Genomic DNA, 27,732 nt, shown 5'->3' on the forward strand with positions numbered 1-27,732 from the left:
CAAAAAAAAAAGAAAGAAAAACTTGATGACGTCATTCGGTCAATGATATAATAATTACAAGGACACGTTTAGCACATGATAGATATAGCAGTGTTCACTTTGGTGTTTCTGGTAGTTCAGAGATTTCAGATATACTGAAACATGAAGTCGTCCAATTTTCTTGGGTTGTCGAAATAATAAACAGTTAGATTCTACAATAACATATATTCTTTAAAAACAAAAGTATGGTGTAATGTTCATTTGGAAAGAAATGTTAATGTTATAATTGACAAATCGCATGCATTAAAAGTTGATCTTTCTGGATAAACTGAAACTCGAGCTTGCTTTGGTTGAAATATTCTCAATGAAAAAAAAAAGCATGGTTCAATGCTAAGTACATAGGCGAGTATATGGTTTGTGTCTTTGGTGTGATGTGGCTCCAAGGCGCCTTCGCCCCCTCTAATTTTGTGCATTCATCATTTTTTTTAACTTAAAAGCTAAAATTTCGAAAATAATACTTGTCACTAATTTCATGGAGAGATCCAGTAAAACAAAATATAGAAAAACTGAGATAATATATATATCTATAGGTCTCTGTCTCAAATTTTTAACATTTTTAATAATAGAAAATTAAAAACAAAACAAAACGAAGAATTTAAACTTCCAATTAAATGATTTCTTTAGAACGTCATCGTTTCTACTTCAATATCGTTTTTGTTCTTGATGTTATATCAGGTAGGCACTCATCACAAGTGTTAGAAGTTACATGGGCGTAGCCAGGATTTTTTTTCGGGGAGGGGGTGATATTGGGGAGGGATCTTCTCAAAACCATCTGGAGGGGTTTTAATCTTTAAAAAGCTATCTGTAGGAGGAAGGGGGTTTAAACTCAAAATCCCCCATGGGCTTGGCTGCGCTCAAAGAATTTTAGTGTGTAATTAGCTTTTTTTTTGTATATTGAGATATTTTTTAGCCTCAAATCCCGCTGAAGGGGGTTTCAACTCAAAACCCCTTTGGCTGAGCTCATAGAATTTTGAGTGTGTAGTTTGCTTTTTTATATTGAAAAGGGGGCTGATCGTTAATTTCGGAGGGGGTTTTAAAATTAAGATCTTCCTTAGCTGTGCTCTTGGAATTTGGGGATTGTCGTTTCAATTTTTTTGTTTTGTTTTATACAAGAGGGGGATTTAACTGCAAAATCCCCTGGTAGGGGTTTTAAACTCAAACCCCCCTTGGCTGCGCTAGGTAAGTGATGGTTTAGTATTAAAATCTCACCTAAAATAAACAAAATCAGTCACTAAATTCCGACCCCCCACCGATACTTTTCGGGGGTGGGGAGGAGGTTTGAACTCCACCCCCCCCCTGGCTACGCCCATAGAATATATTTCCTCTCTGCCAGTACTTAAATTAAGTTCTTAACTTGTCTTATCTTATCTTATTACAAAGCTTATATCAACTCACCCTGTTTGTCTGTTTGTCTGGTAAAAAAAAACCCGTCATTATCCAGAACAACGTATCGTACAATTTTGGAAGTTTAATTCAGCTTTCAGATGTCAAGTCGATAATGATCGTAAAATATTTGACTCAATAACTTGCTTCATGATATCGTTTTCGTGATCATCAAATACTAAAATAAATTCGTTTTGTATCTGTGGGGACATGAAAGTATTCGGTTTTGAATTAAGCTAGTTTAAAATACATGTTCTCTCCGGAGTGGATCGTACTTGATATTGCTTTGATTTTTGTCCATCCAATTCTTCTTCAACCCCCGCAGTGCCAGATTCTGCTTTGAGAGAAAATGAAGGATGTACAAAAGAGTTTATCAGATAGTAGCTCCATATAAAGTTTCCCCTCTTGTTTACTTAAGTGTTGATGTCAATACTGTACCCTTACTCACAAACTTCAAGCTCCATGCAAGTGATGACTGAATGTGAACGTTTCAACGATAAACCTCCACCATTCATTGAGTCCATCCTTGGATTGAAATGCAGACATAAGATTGGATCTTGTTGAGAAGAGTATGCAGAGGAAGCAGAATAAGAATTCTTTTTTTTTCTTTGGACGACTAACATATCCAGTTTCTTAGAATTTTCTCGCGTTCGGCATTAACCGGAAGAACCAAATGTTCTGGTGATTCCTTTGGCTGCTTCTAAGGTTGCATTACAGTATTACAATTAACTAATTAGAAATAAAAAAAAAACATCATAGCTTTGTCCCTCATATAAAACTATTGCATTGAACAATGATCAAACAACAAGTACTATGTGCCTCAGAAGAAAGTGTGTAAGTGTGTTTTCTTCAGAGATTTTAACGAACCTAGTAAATTTGATTCACGCTAGAGTTTACAGGTTACTTTGAAGTTAAGAAAGAATATATAGGAGATATAACGAAGAACCAAAAAAATTTTTTTTTTTTTTGTTCATGGATGTACATTGTATAGTTTTTACTGAGAAATTGTCAAATGAAATGAAACAGCCCGCTCTCTTTCCTTCTCTCTCTCAGGGCTGTCATTGTAATAACAAAGTGCGAAATCACAATGAGGCCTAATCGAGGAACCGATCGTTGCTCGGTAGTGGTGATCTTGAATTCTGGATAGATATGTAATAGCCTAATATCAGGTGACCGAGCCTCGCTCGGATGAATAATTTGTTAAGGAAGGATATATAACCGAAGTCATTTTGAGAATATTTTTGTACCAGGTGGCCGAACCTCGCTCTGTTAAATAATTTTGGAAGGTTATATACCCGAAATCATTTTGGGAATATTCTTGTAATTACGAAAATGAACGATCGGATAAAGACTACTAATCTGTTCTGTTAGTTCTAATTGTAGGCCTAATTGTACATGTCGATTAAATTTAAAGTCTTTTAAGTCCTCCTACAGTCTAGACAAACTACAGCTCACGTCCGTCTTATAGTTTTACAATCCATCTTTTGCGTAAAACTATTGTAGGCTTACTATTATTGGCTTGGAAGAAAGTCTTTGCAATGTAACTTCTCTACGTTATAGGGTAAAACCTGCACTTAGTGACAAAGTAAAATGGCGCATTTTTTTCTTATTAGACTTAAATCATGGCATTAGTTTTCTAAAGAAACGTTTCCGTGGGGCACCTCTGTTACGCCAACAATATGCTCGTTACCCATACGGGATACGTGCCCTGCCCAGCCTGACTGTCGGACTATAGGAAGTTCATACCGGCTTTTACCATCCATCCATCCTAGTGGTGCTATGGCCTGCTTTTACACATCCATCCATTCAGATCTCTCCTGGCCCTAACTCCAAGCTTTTTACCGAAGTTTATAGTTAAATCAAAAGAGGCTGCAGTGTACGCAAACTCGTTGACCGCTAGATGGATATCATGTTTAGTGTGAGCAAGTAAGGCGTAAAGAAGCTGTGTTATGACCATTTCCTTTGTTTTGGTACAGGAGAGGTAGACACTGAAGCATGAACACATGGTAATAATTCACCAGCAAAATAATAATAATAATAAGGCTTGTCTTAGAGTCCGAAAATTAATGAGGATTGCAGCTGTGACCTACATATCTTGCCACATCCAGGGCAAGCATAACCATTGTCCGCGGTGCTCGATTAAGATTTTCTTTTAGCGTCTGCGTTTGTCCTCGGCAGCAAATTTTCTTTTGGTCTCAAATGTGTATCCGCGGCCTTTGTATAGAGGGAATTCTTTAAGTCCGATAGTTACGCTTATGGCGCAAACTTGACTTAGCTGACATTATTATTTTTATTTTGCTGGTGAATTATTACCATGTGTTCATGCTTCGGTGTCTTTTGTCCTGTACCAAAACAAAGGAAATGGTCATAACACAGCTTCTCTACGCCTTACTTGCTCACACTAAACATGATATCCATCTAGCGGTCAACGAGTTTGCGTACGCTGCAGCCTCTTTTGATTTAACTATAAACCTCGGTAAAAAGCCCAGGAGAGATCTGAATGGAAGGATGTGTAAAAGCAGGTCATAACACCACTGGGAAGGATTTATGGCAAAAGCCGGTATGAACTTCTTATAGTCCGACAGTCAGGCTGGGCAGGGCACGTATCCTGTATGGGTAACGAGCATATTATTCGGCGTAACAGAGGTGCCCTACGGAAACGTTTCTTTAGAAAACTAATGCAATGATTTAAGTCTAATAAGAAAAAATGCGCCATTTTACTTTGTCACTAAGTGCATGTTTTACCCTATAACGTAGAGAAGTTACACTGCAAAGACTTTCTTCCAAGCCAATAATAGTAAGCCCACAATAGTTTTACGCAAAAGATGGATTGTAAAATTATAAGACGGACTTGAGCTGTAGTTTGTCTAGACTGTAGGAGGACTTAAAAGACTTTAAATTTAATCGACATGTACAATTAGGCCTACAATTAGAACTAAGAGAACACTAAAACCTCTCTTCAGATTAGTATTATAGTCTTTATCCGATCGTTCATTTTCGTAATGACAAGAATATTCCCAAAATGACTTCGGATATATAACCTTCCGAAATTATTTAACAGAGCGAGGTTCGGCCACCTGGTACAAACATATTCTCAAAATGACTTCGGGTATATATCCTTCCTTAACAAATTATTCATCCGAGCGAGGCTCGGTCACCTGATATTATATATATATATAAATATATATACATACATACAAGAATTGCTCGCTTAAGAGTATAGGATAAATAAATCCAGTACAAATGAAATAAGGGAAACGGGAGACTACTCCTAAAACGGAAGTTTCTGTTTGACTCTAAACTAGCATCAAAATGGCGGACGATGATATTGACGTAGAAGGCGAATTTGACTTAAAAACAGAGTATGTTTATCATAATTAGATTTTGTCTTATTTTGGTGTGATACTTTTTAATAATAAGTTGAAACAAGTTGTCTTCATTTAGATCTAAATCTTCGTTGTCCATAATGTCGAATTATTTTAGATATATAATCTAATTCCTAATGAATGCGAGTCGTCGGAATGTATTCATTCAAATTTCAATTTATAATTAGATTTAGAATCTACTTTATAATTCATTCATGATTCAATCAATCAATGATAATTTTTTTATATTTTTTTTCTATGACTAGATTACTAGATATCTAGATGCATTTCCATGATTCAAATAACGAATTCCCTTCAACTTCACTTCAGGCCAGACATTTTCTTTGGAACCTGGAGAGAGAGAGACTAGATGTACTCAGTAGTACTACTTGACTTAGTACTAGTAGATTAAGTAGTATCTACATCTGAGCTAATTCTTTAACTTTAGTTCAGTCTAAAATGTACTAGATGTCAGTCTAGATGTACTCAGTAGTACTACTTGACTTAGTCAGTCTTAGTACTAGTAGACTAAGTAGTATCTACATCTGAGCTAATTCTTTAACTTTAGTTCAGTCTAAAATTTAGTAAAAATAGAAATACTTTGAAATAGAGATCTACTACTAGATTCTTTAATTTTAAGTAGATCTAGATCTAGAACAGAGAAACTTTTTTTTTAGAAAGCTTAAAAGTTAAAAAAAAAAGAGTTGGAAGTCAATGAGTATAAAATACTCGTCTATATTAACTATATACTATATAGTTCTTCAGAATAAGATTAGAATTTAGTTTCATAGTAGATCTAGATCTTGGTAAGCTCTGATGACTCCTAAATCAAGTTGTCAAGTGACAATGTCCCAAGTCTACTTGATCTGAAAATGTCTTTCACTGGGCTTTTAGATTGTTTACTGCAATGCCAATGCTTGCCAATGTCATATTATCCAACAATTGAAATCAATTGAACTTCAAATAGTTTAAACACAAAAAAGTCAATTACAGCTCTGTTTAGTTGTTATAATCAGTATTGCAACTTGAAATCATTTGTGGGACAGAAAGATGAGTTTTCACAACCATCTTTTGAACAGTCATGTTTGTTTATTGTTATTAAATGTGAAACATGTTACTCAGGGTGCTTCAAATCTCTGAATATTTCTTTTTTTAAAGTTTTTTTTGCTGATCAACGGTGGACAAAAGAGTAAAATAAACTAGACACATTGACTTCGGGGCATTTTTAGGAAATTTCAGAACAATCTTTAGAAAAAATTGTTTTGTCAGAGAAAAATATTTTAAAATGTAAGCTGCCTAGTTTTTAAAAAAGTTCTCTTTGTAGTCTTTTTTTTTTCCCTTTGTAAGGCTTTGTCCTCTTTTCTGTCTTTCTATGGTTGTGCAGTATCTGGTAACCCTAATGATAATAATTAAAAGAAGATAAGGCGGAAAACAGATTGAGCTCTCAACATTCTACTTTAAGGACCATTTTTTTGACCAATTTCAAAATTACTTTTATTGACATATTATATATCAAATTTATTGCCCAAGAATAGAGGAATTCAAAAAAAAATAAAATCAGAAGCAACAGACAATTATTTAACTTAAAAAAATGAGGTCAAACACACTTACCCCTAATAATGAAAAATTCATCACTCACAGAAGATATGTCCCATAATCCATGAATTTCACAAATTCACAATATTATTTATAGAAAAATATATCCCAAAGTAAAGTATATTTATAGAACATTTGACAAAAATATAAAAACAAGTTTTTTAAGTCATTTATGCAAATTAATTGAGCCACCCCAGACCCCACCCCCTCCGTAAAAAAAATTAGGTTGCAAATTATACTTTATCATTATCCTAAATAACAAAAACATAATCAGTTTAGACATATTATGTATCAATTTTAATGCCCAAGAAGAGAGGAATCCAAAAAAAGTAAATTCATTATCATCAGACAAGTATTTAACATAAAAAAATGAGGTCAAACACACTTACCCCTAATAATGAAAAATCCATAATTCACAGAAGATATGTCCAATAATCCATGAATTTCACAAATTCACAATATTATTTGCTTAAAACTATGTCACAAAGTAAAGTATATTTATATAACATTTGAAAAAAAAAACAACCACCTTAAAAAGTATTTATAATTAATAAATAAGCCCCCTCTTCGGCCCACCCTACCAATAAAAAGTCTTTTTTTTTTCTCTTATCTTCATGTTTTAACATGATACTATTTATATCAATTTTAGATAAAGGTTATAGATATGTATAATTTTAGACTAGAAAAGATCTAATATTAAATGAAATATTATCAAGATTTAGATCTATTCTAGTTCTTGATCACTTTTTAGATCTAGGTCTAGAGTACTCTACTTAGAGTTAGACCTAATAAAGCTTAACTTGCATGGTGCATGATCTATATCTATCTATTGACTATTCTGTTTACTATCTCAAATAATCTCAATCTTTGTATCTGTAGTAACTGTTGCTGAGAAAAGAAATAAAAACAACTTTTATAATTTGGTTAATATGTGTTTGTTGTTATTTTTAACTATGTCACTATGTCTATTGAATCTCTTCTACTCTTGTTTATAATTGACTAGATCTAGATTTTTTCCACTTTAACTTTAAGTAATTTAAGATGTAGATCTAGAGATCAGATCTAATTTAACCCTACTTAGTTTATAAGATCCTATGAATTAGATTTAGATATATAAAATCTTAGATCTAATCTACATTTAGATTCCTAGATCCACACGTGTACATCGCTAATTGACTATCTACTAGTAGTACTAGTTACTAGATCTAGAAATGACTAGATAGTAGATTTAGATCTCAGATTTTTTTCCATGTTAAAATCTAGTCCTAAGTCTTACTATGAATTATATTTAGACGTAGATATAAGGCTATATAAATTATATAGATCTAAGACCTAGAGTCTACATTTAGACTTAGACTAGAAACTAGATCACTACGGTCTTGATTCTTGATCCACGTGTGTACATCGCTACTTGACTATCTACTAGAAATGACTATATATAAATATAGATCTAAATCATCTAGTTCTAGATCTAATCTATCCTGATAAGAGAATTTAGATCTAGATCAGTAAATATTTAAATAATTTCACGCTTATTAACTCTAATGACTAGATCTAGACTAATCTAAATCTAATCTCAGAGTCTAAGTCCAGTGACCTAGATCTAGTCCTAGACCTAGAGATCGATCTATGTCTAACTAATCTAAAAGCATTTCGCTAGATTGATTTTAAAATATGGTTAAGATCTAGTCTTTATAGATCTAGATCTGTAGAAACTATTATAGATCTAGAGATAGATTAATTTAGATCTAAAATCTAAGTTCAAAATGTGCCCCCCCCCCTCGCGCTGAAACATCGCATTGCCGGGCCGATTTTATGACGCATGCAATGCACCAATATTAAAGTAAAATAATTGCCGTAATAGTCGATATTAATTTAAAATTATAAGTTTTTAGCTTTTACAGACTAAGATCTCAATTCAGAGGTGCGCCTTCAGGTTGACTAAGTCAAAACGTGTGTTTGTTTGTTTTTATCGCGCGCGCCTGGCTAAAGATAGATACCCGTGTTCCCGTCCTTGAAGTTAATTATTGAAGAAAACGACATCCTATTATTAAAGCAGAATAATTAACTAAGCAGTTGATATTATGAACTGAATTATCTGTAATAGATTCTGTCTATAATTACCTTTGCTAGAATTATCGCTTCGAATATTTCTGAGCGAATGACACAAAAAAAAAGCACTTTGAACGGGAGGTCATGAAGTCAATTCCGGCGACCTCCATTCTGATTGGTGTTTAAAAAAACGAGATTTTATAAATATTTTTTTATTTTAAATAACCAAAAATAAAAAAAAAAATTAATTATGATGATAGAAATACAAAAATAAGTGTTTTGAAACGAAAATCGGCAAAATGTAATTTATATTTTTAAAAAAATGTACACATTGTTTGGCGACATCACAACTTCAAAAATTGCATCGAGGCTATTTTTTTTCAAAATTAAGACAAAAGAAGCTTTTTATTTACTTTTTTTTTTCTTTATGGTGTATAACAATCATTTTTAAATACTAAGTATGTATTTTATACATGAGTTATATTTCTAAAATATGTTTCTTACCTTTTGAAATGGGATCACATAAATCCAGAAGTAAATGTTGTCTGTCTTTTTGGCAATACTTCATGATATTCACAAATGCACAAATTCCATATAAAAACGAATTTCAAAAAAATTTTGCTAATGAAGCTTCCAGAAACATAGATCTATCCATCAGTAAAAGCAAATATACCACAGATGGTCTATATTCAGAGATAATGAATATTGAACTCGAAAAATGCATTTTCAATAGAGAATCTGTTTTCCGCCATAATATCTCTATGGTGTAAAAGTCAGTGAAACTTGTACACTACAGTTACCAGAAGAGTAGTGTGTAGCTACTATGATAATTATAGTTCTCCTGTTATATATATATATATATATATATATATATATATATATATATATATATATATATATATATATATATATATATATGTTATATATATATTCTGTATATTATATATATAGAGTAGATGAGAAAAGCATCCATTTTCCATGATATAAAAGTAGCAAAAAGATGACTAGATGTCCTTACTATCAGTGAAAGAAAAAAAAAAGTCAAAATTGATGAATTTATATTGCTATATTTATATCTTAGATGTATAATGAAGATATTAATATAGTACAGATTAAAACTTTGGAGATCTTAAGATGCTTAGACTTAAGTAAAGATATTAGGCTAGAATTAGAGAAATAGACTGAACTACACTTTATAGAACTTTTCTAAGAACTGTCCCGATTTTAATCTTACTTGATAATTTTAGAACTTTTTAAGTTATTACTAACTGCGCTGTTCAAATATATTCTGAATCTGTAGTAGCAATATTTTCAAGCAATCACAGACTTATTTAAAACAATTATTTAAATTTTGCTAAAAAATTAAAGAAAATGTTAACAACAAAAAAAAAATTTATTAAATAATCCTTTTCCAGCTGTGAATGAACACTTTTAAATAAAAAAAAAACAATAAAAGAAAACATTCTTTGTTGACGCAGTGTGTAACGAAAGTCACATATAGACATTGAGCTTAAATAAAAAAAAAAGTATCCTCTAATAAATTTTACAAAAAAAACTTTGCTGGTATAGAAATTAAATTTGATGTCAAATTCATACAAATTTTTGTTTGAATTTCTGGCAGTTTTACTAGGTGAGCTCTTATTATTATATAGGAATAGCATACAAGGCTATTTTCAGTTTTCTGGTGAAATGCTTATTAGCTAAATGTGAATTGGCACGAATATACACGATTGTCAATAAGTTTTTGTAATAGACCATTTGTAGGCTATATTTCCTTATTTTGATTCCTCACAAGTTCTAAAATATTTTCTTTTTCTAAATCTATTTGATTATAACTCTAGATAGAAGATACACCCAAATATATCTTTCAAAAATGTAAAAAAAAAGCATTATAAATATAAATTTGTTATATAAAAGTCACTGCTTTATTAGCTTTTCATTTCCTCTCATTACTATTTCATTCTTCTTAGACTTGGCGAAGAGTTTTATGACACCAATGAATTGCCTTCTAAAAGTGCAAATCTTCTCCCAGAATTTACCAGTCCTGCCTGGATGCTAGAACAGGTAGAGTAACATAATGCTTCCAGGTAGAGAAACATAATGCTTCCAGGTAGAGTAACATAATGCTTCCAGGTAGAGTAACATAATGCTTCCAGGTAGAGTAACATAATGCTTCCATTTTTCAACTGAATCTCAAAACTCTGTGTTGAATAAAACTGTGTTGAAGACAAAAAAAAAAACTCAATCAGAAAATATCTGCTCCATTACAATATTTAAAAAAAAAAATGTATTTTATAAATTCAAATTTAATTGATTGTTGATGACTGTGCATTACAAACTATCTATGTACCATCAGCTAAAGGCACACTGTTCAGACATTGTCTTTCCTACCTGCATATATTTCAAAAGTGTGCCTACATTAAACAAATTTTATATTCATGTATTTATTGCTTGAACATAGTTAAGTTGTAAATAATTATTCTCATTGTTTCCTTTTCTTTTTCATAGGGCTGGTCTCTAGATAGTTGTATGGATGAAAAATCAAAAGCTACCATTGAAAAAATGTTGCTAGAAGAACAGTATCCTTTAAAAACAAATCTTCAGCACTTAATTATATTTAACATAACTATTTGTTTCTTGTTTACTTGGTAATTTTGTTTTTAATTTCTAGTAAATAAATAATTTTTTTGTTAACTCTTTTTTTTTTTAATATTTCTTTTAAATTGTTTTGTGGTCATAAACACACTAATAATGAAAATCAAACTCTAAACATTGTGTATGTATGTGTGTGTGTTATGTTGGGTATCATATTGTACTTATCCAGCCTTGGTTAAGTGTATCAAAATGTTTTCAAATATTAATTAGAGTAGATGAGTGTATTTTTTCCTCAACTATCTAGACAGTATATGTGTGGGCGTAAAACCTCCAGATATCTCAGCATTCAAAAAAATGTTCTCCTGGTGACAGCAGGCAGTAGTAAGATGAACACACCTAATAGAAGTCCATGGACTCCGGAAGAAAAAAATACTTTTTTACAGGGTCTGGTAAGTGAAGGTTTATTTAATCGTATATTCTACTAACATGAGAAATTGTTTCATTATTTCTCTATAGATCATGAGTAATTGTCTTGTTATTAATGTATGTATTTGAACTAATAGTTTCATTGTAGCTCTATTAAGCATGGGAAATAAGTCTTATTATTACTATTTAGCATAACTCTTGTATCAATATTTCTCTGACTACTTTATGACATTCTTAGGGAATATTTGGAAGAAGCTGGAGTAAAATAGCCAGTTTAATTCCAACTAGAACTAGTCTGCAAGTCAAAAATTATGCTCAACAGTACATGAAAAATTTAGTAAGTTTTTTTTATTCTAGATATTTGTAGACTAAAGTTTTTTGTTTAGTAAATGTCTTTTTTTTTTTTTTTAAATTATTTTCTTATATTGTCACATATCTATACAATCTTTTCTCTACATTTTAACATTTTATGCTAACACCATTTTCCAAACTATTTGTAGGCCAAAAAGAAGGCAGAAGTGGAGAAGCTGGAATTAGAAACTTTCAAATCCATGACAGAATCACCACTTTATGTTAACTCCTCACTAGCTGCAACAGTAGCTAGTGTCACAACTGGGCAACCTACAATTACTACCAACTCCAAACCCAAGTTGAGTTCAAGTGGTGCTGTTCACTTAGGGTCTCCAAGTAAACAGTGTTTCAAGCCCAACAAGCAGGCGAAGAAAGTCACAGTTTCTGTTAAAAAGGTGAAAAACAAGGGAGCGAAGGGAAACAAATCCAAGAAAAACTCATCTAAGAATGAACAACTGTGTACATTAGAAAACTTAGAGGCAATCAAAACTTGTGACTCTGTCACTATCATAAGTAGCAGATCTCACAAAAAAGGCAGTGTATGTAGTAGTATATGTTCCACTTCAGATGGTTTGTCTGGATTGAATGGCAATAGTGACATTAGTAACTCCAGTTTCACTAAAGAGTCAAAGTTATCAGAGGAAGAAGATGATGAACTTGATGTTGATATTGAAAATGATGATGATGAGAATCCAATTTTACAAAGTCGTTCTGCCTCCCCTAGTTCAGTCTATGAACAACTGTTGAAGTCTGCTTACATTGTGAAAGAAAACTCTGGGAAAGAAACAAACACTAAAAGTGTGACTCCTAAGAAACCCAGCAGCCACCAAGGGGAAGAATGTGCAGATAAAGTTTGTCTGGGTGACACAAAGGATCCAGACCTTGTGGCAAAGACAGAGGAGGAGAGTTCTAGTAATGAAACTTTCAACAAGTTAGACTCACTGTCTGATGATAGCAGCAAGGACAAAACCTATGAAGAAGAAGTAGAACATTGTGTTAAAACAGAGACTATTGGTAAGTAGTTACATAGAACAAAGTTAGTTAACAATGGAGTGACTAGTTGCATAGTATTGAATGTTCATTTCATTCTTTTCTTCACTTGTATTAGTGAATGGATTAGTGACATCATCAGGTGAGGTAGTTGAGTTTGATATCCCACAAGAAGAGAAAATTCTAGCTCCTACTTTCATATCTGAAGAAGAGAAGACAATTCATGCAGACTTCTTTGATGGCAGGCCACCAAAAACACCTGAAAGATACTTGAAGATAAGAAGTTATATTATAGACTATTGGTATGTTAGGACATTAAAATGGTATCCTACTGTAAATTGTAATTTCTGTATAGAGTTGACTCTTGATAGTCTGGTGTTTACGAGATGGGGTGGGGGGGTGTTGGATTACCGAAAATGTCACATTGTCAGAGACAGGCTTTACTTTGAAGTATATTCAAGAAATATCTAGATTTATTTATGGTGTAATAAGATATTTTTTTCAAGGGTATAAAACAAAGAATAGATGAAAAAGAACAATTTATTAACCTAAAAATTATTATTACATAAGATTTTAGCTTTCACTTCCTGTACTAAATCACAATCTACATTCTAAAAATATACATAATATAGTACATGTATTGTATGAATTTATACTCATGTATTAAAAGATCTTTTAATAATCTTTTGTTTAGCAAACAATCTATCATGACAACTTTCTTGAATGTCTTTCAACATTAAAACATGCATTTGTAGCCACTGTAGCCACCAATGTATTCATTAATACCTCATCAGATTATTGAGTGTGTTGGATTGAAAAGTGTCTGATTATGAAGAGTCAACTGTATTTAAAATTTCTTAATTTTACTGGCAATAAAAGAATATATAGATGAATGTATATAATAAAAGAAAATAGCGATATATATTGTCTGAAAATATCTTTTTCTTTTTTTTTTCAGGTTAAAATGCAAGCCTAATTACCTTAACAAAACCTGCATTAGGCCAGGGCTTAAGAATTGTGGGGATGTGAATTGTATCGGCCGTATTCACTCTTATCTAGAATGTATAGGTGCCATTAACTTTGGTTGTGGTAAGCTTTGTTGTTATTTGCTGTATTCAAACAACTATTTGTATAAAGTGAACATCATGTTCTCTTAGCTAGTATGAAAGTAAAAAAAACAACTTTCTCTTTCAGACCAAGAAGAATTTTTGTCTTAGCGATGTTGAAGGGATTTTCCAATTCCTTTGGAATGCTTTAGCATATTTAAATCCCTTATTGTGAATTCTTACTACTAAAAATTCTTTTGTTTCATATAGTTTTCTTTGAATCAATACAGAACAAGTAGCTCATCGCAACCCTCACAAATCTCTGCCTGTAGGAACCAATGGAAAAGTCAAAGGGCCCAGTAAAGATCTTGTCACATCATCTTTCCCAATCTTAAAATCTGAGGTTACAGTAAGTACAATTTATATATCACTCATTCAAAACATAGTAGTTTATTCTAGATGCTACCTATTCAATGTCAGTAGGGCAGAAAATGACATGCAACATTTGGTCTATAAATGGCTTTATAAAAATGTATTAGTAGCTTTTCTGGATTTGTAAATATGAGAGACCAATGAGCTTTTCATATTTGATCAAATTTTAATGCTTGAAAAAAAAATCAATAAAACAATGGCCTTCATTTTCTGAAAAACCTCATAAATAACAACGCTGGGTCATCTTATTCAGATGAAGATAATAATTTTGAGGATCTAAATTTATTGAGTTTGAAATAATCATCATCATCAAACTCCATTAGAGTGAGGGCTTGAGAGGCTCAAATCCTCTCTTGCAAAAGCCCTGGACAGAAACCCTGCTGTCTTGCGTAGTGCATAAATGTCGCCATACAGGTCGAGAATTTTGGGTTTCCCAGACCTATCGAGATGGAGATCAGCAAGTCTGGGGAAGTCAAACAGAATATGAGGCACTGTTTCCTCTTCTTCCCTGTAGCGGGGGCACCGTGAATCAAAATTTGGCCATATCCTCGAGAAATATGAGCCAACAGGACAGTGGCCTGTCCTGCACTGTGCTATAATAGCTTGCTCAGGCCTGGACAGCCTCCACCACGGGGAAGTGCGGTCAGGGCGCCTCATGCGCTCCCAGACTCCACGGCCTTTTTGGGACTTGTCCCAGCACTCAAACCACTTTTCCATTTCTGTTTTTTGTATTATAGCCAGGGCTTGATGAAAGCTTACAGCCTGATCAGTGGGTGGAATTTGCCCTCCCTGGTGGGCCAAAGAGTCTGCAATTGTGCTCTCCTGGTGCAGAGTTCTGTTGATGAGGTCTGGGTAATGCTAAGCTCTGATCGACTTAACCCCTGCACGCTCGTTTGGTGTAGGGATTTGTGTCTGTTGGGGCTTTAGCTAATGCTGAACTGATCAGCTGCCGCTCTGGAGACTAGTGGAGGGTCAAGCCATCAAAATTTGCGGGCCCTAAACTGGTGGCTTTAAAAAAAGGTCTCCTGCCTCACTCCACTTTAAACCCTGCCCATACGAGCGAGTGGTTGAATTCTCTTCTCTGTCAATTGATTCATAGTTCAATGTTCATGTCTGGACTGTTTTTCACTGCTCGCTCTAAGGGGCAACCCAAATCTCCTGGAGGAACCCATACCAATGTCGAGTTTGAAATAATAGAAAACTTGATCTAGATTTAGATGTCAATATTTATGATTCTACAATCACTTTGATACAAGAATAATGTGATTTTGAAAATCCATGAATAAGTATTTTTCAATTGTGCACAATTGAATTCACACAATCATTGGGGTCCAGGAATTATTTAAATTCAGAGGAAATATTCTTTGCATTTGATTATTTATTGATTTATTTTGTTTAAAATTTAAGTATTCCTGCAGTAGTCATGTTCATAAATGAAGCTATTTTTATGTTGATGTATTTTTATCTGAATGACCCCACCAAATTTATTCTGTGAGGGGAGGTGGACTAGTATCCTCTTTTGAAAGTCCACCCATCATTTGAAGAACCACTTTGAACAATGAGTGGGAAATGTCTATAGATGAGGCTATGGTGACTTACACAGGCAGACTGATTTTTAAACAATTCATACAAAATAAACCCAGAACAAATAGGCCTGTAGATATATCAATTGATTGTAACTTTTACAAAGAACCTTTCCCAATAAATCTTATTTTATAACACACAAAAAATAAAATAAACACAAACCTATTGAAACATTTTTTTTTGTCTAATATTTGTTGTTTTTATACAAAACATTATTGGAAAAGACACACAATTTAACAATTGCAGCAGTGTCAATTTTTTTGTCCAAACCCACCTATTTTTCTTGAAGAGTCATCCCTTTTTACGATGATTTGACGGTGTAAAATTTATGACAAATTTAGAATGGAATGGGTTTAGAAAATATTCAATCCTTTATAAAGCAAAGATTTTCTTTAAATGCAATAGTAGCCTATAACATGTTTAATTATGTTCACAGCGCTCTAGAAAGAGGAGAATCAGAAATGACTCTGGTCTTTGGGTAGATGAAAAAGAACTGGAAGGGAAAACTATTAATGTAAGCATCAGGTTAATGCTTCTTAAAAGTTTAGGTATTGTTTTATTTTTTTAAAATATTTTAATTATATGAAAATTATTTATCCTTTGTACAAATTTAAATTTGGCATTTCATTTATTTAGCACAATAATGAGAAGGTAGAAAAAAAAGCTAAAGTACCAAGAGTTTCCAAAGTAACCTATAACCCTTTCAAATTGGTGCCTTGCCTAAAGTTTAGTGAGGAGAAACCAGTAAGATTTTTTTTTATACATTTCATCATTATGATTATCTTTTTACAAAACTTATATCAACTCACTCTGTCTGGAAAAAGTTGGTATATGTTATTTCTCCCATACCCAATCTTGGATTAAGCTGAAATTTTGAACAATTATTTCTTTTACCTGACAACACAAGAATAAAAAAAAAATTAAAATTAATCAATTAGCTAATTAACTATAGGTAATTAATTTTTTGTTTGGTATCTTGAACAAGGGAACGATATTGTACTTGACATGTGCTGGTATAAGCTAAATTAGTCCCCATGAGGACTCTTGAACCCTTAGTGAAAATTTTTTTTTATGCGTTTAAAAAAGGATCATGTAAACATTCACCAGAATACCCCCTTCTTCCCTCCCCCTTTCCAACTGGTCCAGACAAGTGAAAGGCATTGAGAAAGATAAGAGCTAAATAAAAACTATTGGTAAAAATATTTCTAATTGCACAGATTTATTATGTCTGAGTCTCAGCTGTAATTACATGACTGATCCAAACTAATTGATGCAATTACACTTAATATAAGCTTAGTTGTTTTTTTTGTTTTTTTTTTTTAAAGTATTTTTAAAAAGTTTTTTTTTGTTTTAAAGCTTTTCTTTTTTTTGTTTTTACACAGACATTCTTTTTTTCTTTATTGTTCCACTTTTAACATTTAAACAATGAATTCATGAAATTAAAAATCTTTTCTTAAAAAAAAAAACAGAAACAAAGAATTATTTTTTTATTTTAAATATTTGTTTACATTTCATGAATGTATTTGTAATTTTTATTCTGTATATTTTAAACTTATTAGAATTTTTTTAACAATCATTGTACAATTTTGTATTTGTTTCTGTCAGGCCCCTTGTACAATCGAAATGTTTAATACAGCCTTGGCTATAATGGACATCCATGCTCATATATCTAAAACAGAAGTTATAGGCATGCTTGGTGGTAGTTTCTGTTCTAAGACAGGATTGTTAACTATCAGTATGGCTATACCATGTAAAAGTATGAGCACTGGAATGCAGTGTGAAATGGATCCTGGTGAGTTGAACAACTGGTCAAACAGATAATAGATTAATATAATATATAAGAGATTGAGGAAATTATCAAAAAATATTTATTTATTTATTTGCATGTATTAGTGTGCAGTGTACTATCTGAGACTATACATTTATTTATTATTGTACATTGTACTAAGATAATACATAAAACACTAAACCATAATTTACAAATAGAAAAACAAAACCTAATGAAATACTCAGAAAGACACAAAGATAGAGGCACATTTCTTATTCCATACACTGGAACAAATTCATACAAGTGTTACTTCTTCCCTAGTGCCATTAGAGAATGGAATGGGTTGCCTGAATCAGCCAGGAAAAATTGACTTAGCAGAGTTTAAATCATTGATTAACATACATGACTAGATTGACAAATGAAATGCGTAGGACATAATTATCTTCCTTTTTGAAGTAACGTCTGCAATATATAAGATAAAAAGAAGATTTCTTCTTCTATTATTGTTTTCATTCTCAAGTGATATGCATTGAAACTAAAATTATTATTGATTGTTTCTAAATTGTGTGTTTATTACATTTTGTGACTAGATATTAATATTACATTTGTCTTCTAAATGATATCCTCCCCAGTTTCCCAAACACTAGCCAGTGATAAAATAGAAGATATGGGAATGTCAGTTGTGGGCTGGTACCACTCACATCCAACCTTTAGCCCAGACCCATCTGTCAGAGATATTGAAACACAACAAAAATTTCAAGTAAATGTTTGTTTGTTTTTTATCAAGAATGTATCAAACATTTGAAATATGTGATATATAACTATACATAATTGCTATGAAAGCCTTTTTAATATCTCTGTGTAATAGTTATCATGGAATATCTTTAGCAAATTTAATGTCCAGACAACTGAGCTAGTAACTGGAGAATGTTAATATTCCACAGAAATGTTTACCAATCCAAAATGTTTCTGAGAATTGTAAGTCTAATGCCTTTAACTTTTAAACTGCTCCCAGCTGGGGTGACTACATCTGTGTTAACCCATTAGCTAAAATCCCCTTTTCAATACATTTGCTTTAAACTTTTTAAATAAAAGATTTCTTCTAGTCTTGTTAATAGGGCATGAAAAATGTTTTTCCTAACCATAAATAGAAGCTATTGGTTTAAAGTAAGTTTTATCTTACTGGGAAAAATGATCCGTGATTTATGTTTACCAGCTCTCCTGACTTTTGTTGTGAATTTTCTTTATTCTGCCAATGAATAAACTAACATTGCTATTTGTTTCCTATAACTCTGTTCCTGCTAATAATTGTTGAAATATTGGTATACAAAAAAAAATATTTTGGTTGTCACTATAATAATACAGTAATAATGTTTTTCTTTATCAATATTGTCAGAAACATGACTGATAACGATATTTAAAATATATAAGCATTTCTCTATAACTAGTCATTCAATGATTCAAAGTCTCCCCATTTACACTTTTATTAATTTCTTTATCATGTTCTCATTTTCAGTATTGGTTTTCAAAAGGTGGGAATCACTTTGTTGGTGTTATCATAAGTCCTTATAATAGTACATCTGTCTCAGTCTGTTCAGACATTAATTGTTTGACTATCAGTGACACTCACAGCAAGGATTATTCATGCAGTAAGTTAATACACACTTTGTTTAAATAGTATGTTATGACTTCAAATGCCACGAAATGTAAAGCAGCTATTGCACAAGTTTATTTTTAGATTGAATAGTTACAGTGCAGTGATGTAAATGCCTTGTTGATAAATAGACATTTTTTATTAATTTGTTTTGGCATGCATCATGCTTCCAAATATTTTTCCTTCAGATTTACCCTACAAGTTTGACTACACAGTTGTATACAGAAACAGTATCACTGAGATACTTGGTCCTGCCAATGAACTGGCTGAAAAATATTCCAGTTATGTCAACCGAGTGAAACTGTCTTGTCTGTATAAATCATCTCTGGGAATAACTTGTCTTTCAAAAGTAAAGTATATGTCTCTAAATAAGTTGTATGTGTGGGAATAACTTGTCTTTCAAAAGTAAAGTATATGTCTCTAGATAAGTTATATGTGTGGGAATAACTTGTCTTTAAAAGTAAAGTATATATAAGTTATATGTGTGGGAATAACTTGTCTTTCAAAAGTAAAGTATATGTCACAAAATGGCCATGAAAAGAACAATGAACAACAAACCTGTTAGATGATTTTACTGTTCAATCTCATTTGGCATAAAATGGCTTTCATCACATTTATTACAAAAATAAAATTTTGCTTCTTTTATACCAGTGATGCCCAACCATTTTCGGCCGGCGGGCCAGTTTAATTTCCGAGACTCATGTCGCGGGCCACATCATCGAATAGATATAAAAAAAAAAAGAAATAGAGAATAAACCATTTTAAATAGTTTTATTAGAAACCCGTAGCACTATTTGGCCTACGTAAACACGTATGGCTATTATGTAAGATCGGTTTCATTTGTTATATTAGTGAAACGTTTGTCTACTCAATGAAGTGATTGTAAACATGTTTAGGCGGGCCGGATAAAGCCACATCGCGGGCCGAATCTGGCCCGCGGGCCGTAGTTTGGGCATCACTGTTTTATACTAACATCAATTTAGTACAAATTAAAAAAAAAACATAAAATGTCTTGTGATGAAGATATACATTAGTTTGAACTCTTAGTCAATACATTGTACAGTTGTATTATAAAACTGTAAGAAATAAAAAATGTTACATGTTCAGTATTGACACAATGTTTCCTACAGAAAAGCTCTTTAACCAGTGTTTGTTTAAACAAATCTAAATTGTTACAGTAAATATTATGCAATATAAAAGTAGGTTAGACTTGGTCAATTACTTCCTTTAACTACTCTTTCTTTAGTGATGTGGTAAAATGCTTGTCTGTTAAACCAGTGGTCCTTAGTTTAAATCTTGGTGTGTTGTGATTTAAAAACAAAAAAAAAAATATTTGATATACTGATTGGAAACTTCAACAGTTTGTAGATAAAAGAAACAAAACTTTTTAAATGAGTAAAAACATTCAAAATATATTTTTCATACTTTATCTTCTAGCTAGAAATTCACTTTCCAAACTTGTCTACATGTTTCATGTGTTTATGTCCCATGTTATTGTTGCATTTTCAATATTAAAATTCAAAACAAGTGAATGAATAACTTAAAACATTTCAAGTTTTCTAAACATAGAAAAATGCTGAAGTCATTTTCTCTAGTGGTGTGTTAGTGGTTTTGACCAATCTATTCATGATGTTTCAAAGATCATTCAAAGTTAAGATTTTTTAGTACTAACTGTTGAATTACAACATTATTAACAATCTGAAGCATTTTATTTGAGTATATTGATGATATTTTTATTTTGCATCAGATGTTGCAGTCAGTGAAAAGATTTCTGGACCCATCTTTTGAATCTACAATTAGACAGAATGAGCCAGAACATGGACTGCCTATTTGTGTTGAGGAGAAATCTCAAGCTGAAAATGTTATTCACTATCTGGAGCAGACATTTAGTCATAAGTTTGCCAACAGTCATTAGAAGAGGCTATCATATTGATAGTTATATAAGTCAAAATGAATTCCTGAATAGCGAATGTATCACTCTGATATTCTCGTTAAATTGTCTCAATATTGTGCTGAAATGCTTGAGATTGGTATAACTGTAGTCTGTCCTGTCATTTGTGAACATGATGTTAGATTGGAAAATGTTTAATGTCAAACTTTGTCACTATGTGTAATAGTTCTTTAAATGGAAACTATAAAAGTCAACCTATTGTGTTCTAGTCTGGGTTTTATTAAACATCAGGTTTGTATCAACATTTGATGTATTTCATCAAAAGTAAGGACTAGCAGGGTAATATTGACTTATTATTGATTTTTATTGCTGCATTTTTTGTTTACTCAATATAATTAAATTTAAAATATCCTCAAAGCAATTATCTGAATTCATTGAATTTGATGGGCATTAGAAATTCATGGTAACATTCTAGCATTAAAAATGTTATACAATTTTACTTTGCTAAATGAAGAGATCTTAATTTGTGCAAGTAATGTTATACCATTGATACCATCTTAATTTATTTGAGTACCAGTGGGAGTTGACATCTGTTTTCTTTTAAATAATTGTGTTCAGTCTGTGGAAAAAAAAAAGTATATTGGTTATTGATACCATTGTCATTGATTGGTTTATTGAAATGGTTTATCAGATCTTGACAATATTTCCTCTATATCATGGAGACTTAGTTTACATTCAAACTGTATTTAATGTATCACCAGTCTTCTTTAGGTTTATTTACATTGGTATACCATGGAATCTGGTTACAGCAAAATCATTTTTTTTACTCATTATATGGCCAACACACCTTTTTGAAATGTCCAAATAGCCTAACATACTGAACTTGAGTAGGAGATGTGTAATCAGTGACCTTGTGTGGTTTATCTTAATCTCTGTTGAGCCTCTTTGAAACTGAAGACTGTGAAGTTAAGGAGAGACTATGTCTGTTACTGCCTTTTCCCCAAATCTAATTCAGTATCACATTGGCTTAGTTGTTCAATACAGTTACCTGATAGACAAAAGCAATGTTCAGTTCAAAGTTCAAACAGTGTTATGATCAAGTTGATATATTTGGATGTGTGTATATGTAAACTTGTACAACTTGAATGTTTCTTAAAGATACTAACAAAAATGTGACCATGCTAAATAGTTTAAAACTTGAGTTCAACCGCCAATAAAAAAAAGTCTGCCTTTTGTTTTGCTGACTAGATCAATTGAAGTCATTGCTGTTGGCTGTAGAAAGTACACTTTGTGTTCTAAATTGAGTTAGTGACTATGTTTGTAAAAATGCTGTATAAGTTTGTACAAATTTGTTTCCAACCCGTGACTTTGAGTTTCTTTGGACTGGATTTATTCCCCCAAATGTGGACCTTGGACTTAAACCCACTTTTTACTTGAGATTTGTGGTGCATTCTTTCATTGTTGTCCTTGACTGAACCTAGGGGGGACACATTTATACAAATGATCATTCAAAATATTATTTCAGATAGAATCCATTGTCATGCAGTGGAACTCAGCTCAACTGAACTCACATACAGTGAACAAACTATTTCATTGGAATTACCTCATTGTTTGGGATTTTTCCTTTTTGTTTTGTCCTTATTTGGTTAATTTGAAGTCCAGTTCCTGGGTTCATAATAATTAAAAAAAAAATTTTTTTTTAAGTCCATGCGCTGACTGCCCACTACTAGCTTGCTTTATCAATCCTTCAACTGGCTGCTATTGATCAGTTTCAAGCATCACATAGTGTGAATGAGAATGGCCTTTAAGATATGTATGTTTGTGAAATGTTTGGGATGTTCCTTCAGAGTTGAAATTTATGTACATACTAGTTCAAACCTCCCTCAGTACGACAAGGGATGGCAGCGGGCAGGGTTTGAACTATTGAGACAGTCCAGCTCACATACCGCACGACCAGGAAGTTACATCTAGTGGAGGAGTTGGTCTGATTGGGTGAGTCTAGCGGGGACAGGGTGGTTGGGTGACACCACCACCATACCCTTTCTCTCATCAATCTACAGTCTAGACGTCGTTTGGTTCTCGGTATTACACTCGCTCTATCGATGTTTCCTAAGTCACACTCGCTCTATCGATGTTTCCTAAGTCACACTCGCTCTATCGATGTTTCCTAAGTCACACTCGCTCTATCGATGTTTCCTAAGGCACACTCGCTCTATCGATGTTTCCTAAGTCACACTCGCTCTATCGATGTTTCCTAAGGCACACTCGCTCTATCGATGTTTCCTAAGTCACACTCGCTCTATCGATGTTTCTTAAGTCACACTCGCTCTATCAATGTTTCCTAAGTCACACTCGCTCTATCGATGTTTCCTAAGGCACACTCGCTCTATCGATGTTTCCTAAGGCACACTCGCTCTATCGATGTCACCTAAGTTCAGAATGGCCTGGTAAAATTGTTCAAGTCAGAATCCATTTAAAATAAAATAAAAAATCTCTTGCAATTGATTAGAACATAAATTTGATTTAAAAAAAAAAACATCACCCAGGAAAGCTATTGCAAATATATATTTAAAAAAAAAAACAAAAAAAAACTACCGATATTCTTGCTAACATTTTGTTAAATTGCTTAATGTAAACGTGAAGCATCATCATGCATGATTACCTCCCTTATTTAGAACTGTGCTCTTAGATAAAATATGGGTTTGCAACTACAACCCATTTGAACAAGATCAAGACATACTTTTCTGTATGTAATATTTGTGAACTATTACAAAATAATACTTTTTGCTAAATGAGAATACGTAAAGGGAAATAGCCCCAGTCATACAATCATAACTCTGAAAGATATGCTTAGTTATGTTAGTGTTACTTCCCTTTGGCAACTATGCCCTTAACAAGTTCCTCTGTCTATTTTCCCAGTATCGTACAATGTTATAGCACCAACAAAAGTACAAAGTAAACCCTACCTATAGGACTGCCCTTGGCTGAATTCATTATCACGTGTGCAGGCCAAGCAGCCACGTGTTTATTAAGAAGTATAAGTAAACACATGTCTACATTCACAGCAACACATCTCTGTATTCCCCACTTCAGCTGAGGTATCAGCTTCAAGGGATCAGCTTAGCCGTCGCGGTGATTGCCCTTGTCCAGCCCAGGCTAGGTCACTCGTCTTTGATTCTCTCACTCATGGACTGACAAATACAATAACACATAAAGTCTTTGTATATTGTATTTTTCAGTAGTTAAGAGTGTATAGAAAAGACAGTCAGAAAGCAAAGAGTCTATAAAGAAAACACAAGCGCCTGAGACAACGATCTAATAGTGGCACTGATGAAATCCGACCCTGTTTCTGATCTTTCCCCCTTGAGGTGAGAACAAAATGCAAGGGCGTGAGTCCTGAGGAGCTGACTGGAGGAAGGTGTAGACAAACAGGGCAGGAGGGGGATGGGGTAGGGGCGATGATCTCATATTCAAGACGTTCTCCACCTGATGATTGTTACCCCTCCCCTTCCGCATACCATCTAACTCGATGGCCACTTCACCATATACAGTATCCCATCATTCCATTGATCTTTTAATCTTTGTACAGCCAGGTATAAGGTGAGTAGATCCGGGTCAAAGGTCAGTCTGGACACAATATAGTAGTAAAAAAGAAAAACTAGAAGAATAAAATATAGAAGAGTTTCAGAGGTAGAGACTATGAATGTATCCTCAGACTTACTGCTGCTTTGCCTGGTCAGTGTATCAACCTCAGTAAAACGTAGGCATACTCCAGAAGTGCCCCCAAAGGAACTAACTCAGTTCCACTAATCAAACGTAGGCATACTCCAGAAGTGCCCCCAAAGGAACTAACTCAGCTCCACTAATCAATGTGAATGGCCACTTCCTTAATGTCGTCGACCACTTAACGTACCTGGGCAGCAGAGTGTCCAACGATGTGTCACTTTATCTAAAGTCTAGAGACGCAGAACACAGTCTGCGTAAGGATAACAGCACTAATGATGGTAGGCAGTCATAGGTCGCTCCGTCTGCCAACAAAAATCATTCTCTGTTGCCTTCTCTCTCTCTCTCTCTCGATCTCAGGAACCCCCATTTTTTTTTCTTACCTGCGCATTATAATTTCTTCCACATAGACTTATGACTTGATTTGGAAAGACCCGCTCCATAATGGGCCCCCGACACATACAAGCACTCATAGTTTGGGCCCGTTAATTTTAGTCACACTTTTATTTATCCGCTTCCTCCCCCTTCTCTCCCTCCCTCCCGCCAACAACAAAAAGTGAGTCCTTCGCAAACTTCGCACACATTCCCATTCCCCTTTCTCCATTTCTCGTGGTATTTTGTTCTCTAAATAAAAAAAAATAAATTATCAAATAGGTTATATTAATTGTAATTGTTTTGTTTTTTTGGACCCTTTTTGAATGTACAATCGAATTACAATAGATCTAGATTTATCTTTTCAATGCTATTGGGATTTTAGTTGTTTTTTTTTTTTTGACAGTGTTATAAAGTACCATTACTTGCTCTCTCTCTCTCTCTCTCGAAAAAAAAAAAAAGAAAAAGATCCATCTCTTTAATGCTATAACGATTAGTTTTTTTTTTATTTAGGTTAGACCGCGTCTAAAGGGAAGCAGAAATGACGTAAGGCATATTAAAAATAATCAGACTTAAGGGAAATGAAAAAAAATGCTTTAAAAATACGGAATATGTGATATTTTTAAAATGCTTTATATGTAAACTGCGACCTTTTGGGGAAATACCGAAAATAGATTACAAAGGTTTTGATAGGAAGTTAGCGGTTTTTCGCGAGTAGCAGTCCTCAAGTTGCGAGTATGTCACATCCGGTTCTTAGTGAGGAAAAAGTCGTAATAGGAACCTGTGTACGAAATTTCACGCGGATCCATACGCCAGTTTAAGAGATTTCTTGATCAATGAATCAGTGTAAATACAATTCCCCTTTCAGACATTGTGGTTTATAGGGCAGATGATGTAATGGCCATCTATTTCCGTGGCCTACGGTCAACAAGGGTGTCATTTGGCCACCACAACTATCAACCGCCTTTACTTTTCCACAACTAATGTCAGGTACCCATTAGATCCCGAAATAAGAAATCCCAGTCTTCAGCAGGATTCGAACCCGGGATTTCCGGTTAGGAAGCCAAGCTCTTTACCGATCAGTTACCGCGCCTCCAAAGAATCAGTGAGTCTTTGGCATTTTACGTTTATATATAAAGATTAGTAATGTCTTAGAATCATGTAGACTTTGAGGTGTAATACTAAGGTAGTTAAACTGAATTTCAAGTTGTTTGGACCAATAAATGTTTTATTTTATATGAAAAGTTTGTAGTTTATTAATAAAATGAGTTGCTGTTATAATACGTTCGAGTCTCTTCAATAGAGTTGATGTGTGAAAGCAAAGAAGACACCGTGCATTTATTACAATAACATGGTGTCAGTAGAGTGATGAGCTGATGCCTCATCTAGATTTTCAACAAAAAAGAAAGAAGACATTGAATGTCAATTTTTGAGTGCACGATGGGAGTGTGCCACATTACACTGACTCGGTTAGCCACCACCTTATCTAGTGGGTCTAGCTAATCCTGTTGTAAACTTGTAAGCCTTTAATGAAGAAGGAAGAAGATTTACAGACTGGCACCTTTGAATGTACCTTACCCATTTAAGTAGTCAAACATTGACAAATTTAGGAGAAATAAAATTACGGTGACCATTTCAAATGTACGTTACTCTATTCGAGTGGTCAAGCATTCAGAAACAAGGAAGAAATAGATGCACATTGAAACTTTCAAATGTACGCTATCCATTTAACTGGTCAAGCATTCAAAGAAAAATGAGAGGCTAGAGGCATTGCATCCTTCAGGTAGAGAAAAACGTAGAAACATATCAAGAGACAAATGTAGAAACACAGACCACAAAAGTAGAAACAGAGATCTGAGACAAATGTAAACACAGAAGCCTGAAGTATTGTAGCATAGACAAGAGGCCAATCAGGAGCCAGGGGCAACCGTCAGAAGTAATTGTCAGAACATGGCATCCATAAATAGAAAAGCTTATGACTTGAACAAGAATTCCAATGACAAGGTACTGTCTTGAAGTTGATCTAATTAAAATTGAAGTACGATCCATTCCTGAGAAAAGATATGCTTCAAACCAAGACTTAGACTTGCTTAGACTTAGATACTCCCGCGCCTTTTGAAGCATTGGGCAGCAAGCTGTGTCCATAAAGATCTGTCACTGGCAATGTCTGAAGCCTCTATCCATCTGGTGAACACTACTCTGAGGTCTCCATGAAAATGTGGCGCCAAGTTATACTAGGACCTCCCTGTTTGTACTTTCATTGTATTAGCCTCTATGTCATCGCAACTCTTGATATGCGTAGTTCATTCTGTCGGAGGGCATGTCCCACAAACCTCATGCGACGCTCTGTCTCAAGTTAAGTGGTCAAGTCCAAGTTTGGCATAGGATTTCTTTGTTTGAGAACCTAGATCTATAAATGACTCCTAAAATCTGTATTTGCCATTTTTGTTGAGCCACATTTAGTC

The 27,732-nt window shown here is 33.4% G+C and overlaps 1 protein-coding gene across 1 annotated transcript; it reads left to right on the top strand.

The window, feature by feature from the left end:
• Positions 1 to 4,699: 4,699 nt before the first annotated feature.
• LOC106068916 (histone H2A deubiquitinase MYSM1-like) lies at positions 4,700 to 22,430 on the top strand. Its single transcript, XM_056030172.1, has 16 exons — positions 4,700 to 4,784; positions 10,406 to 10,499; positions 10,944 to 11,014; positions 11,335 to 11,479; positions 11,695 to 11,793; positions 11,957 to 12,821; positions 12,916 to 13,099; positions 13,756 to 13,886; positions 14,134 to 14,252; positions 16,296 to 16,373; positions 16,496 to 16,603; positions 17,465 to 17,651; positions 18,260 to 18,387; positions 19,144 to 19,276; positions 19,470 to 19,630; positions 21,029 to 22,430. Exons 1-16 carry the CDS (start codon positions 4,735 to 4,737, stop codon positions 21,194 to 21,196), a joined length of 2,721 nt encoding a protein of 906 aa, XP_055886147.1. The 5' UTR covers positions 4,700 to 4,734; the 3' UTR covers positions 21,197 to 22,430.
• Positions 22,431 to 27,732: the final 5,302 nt, after the last annotated feature.

Source organism: Biomphalaria glabrata, chromosome 5 (assembly GCF_947242115.1).
Source record: "Biomphalaria glabrata chromosome 5, xgBioGlab47.1, whole genome shotgun sequence".
Taxonomy (NCBI): domain Eukaryota; kingdom Metazoa; phylum Mollusca; class Gastropoda; family Planorbidae; genus Biomphalaria; species Biomphalaria glabrata.

Bases quoted from the DNA above. Each gene is read 5' to 3' on its own strand.
- LOC106068916 (XM_056030172.1), top strand. From the start codon at position 4,735: ATGGCGGACGATGATATTGACGTAGAAGGCGAATTTGACTTAAAAACA. The intron at 13,100-13,755 runs GTATGTTAGGAC...TTTTTTTTTCAG, and splicing joins AGTTATATTATAGACTATTG to GTTAAAATGCAAGCCTAATT. The intron at 18,388-19,143 runs GTAAATGTTTGT...TCTCATTTTCAG, and splicing joins AAACACAACAAAAATTTCAA to TATTGGTTTTCAAAAGGTGG.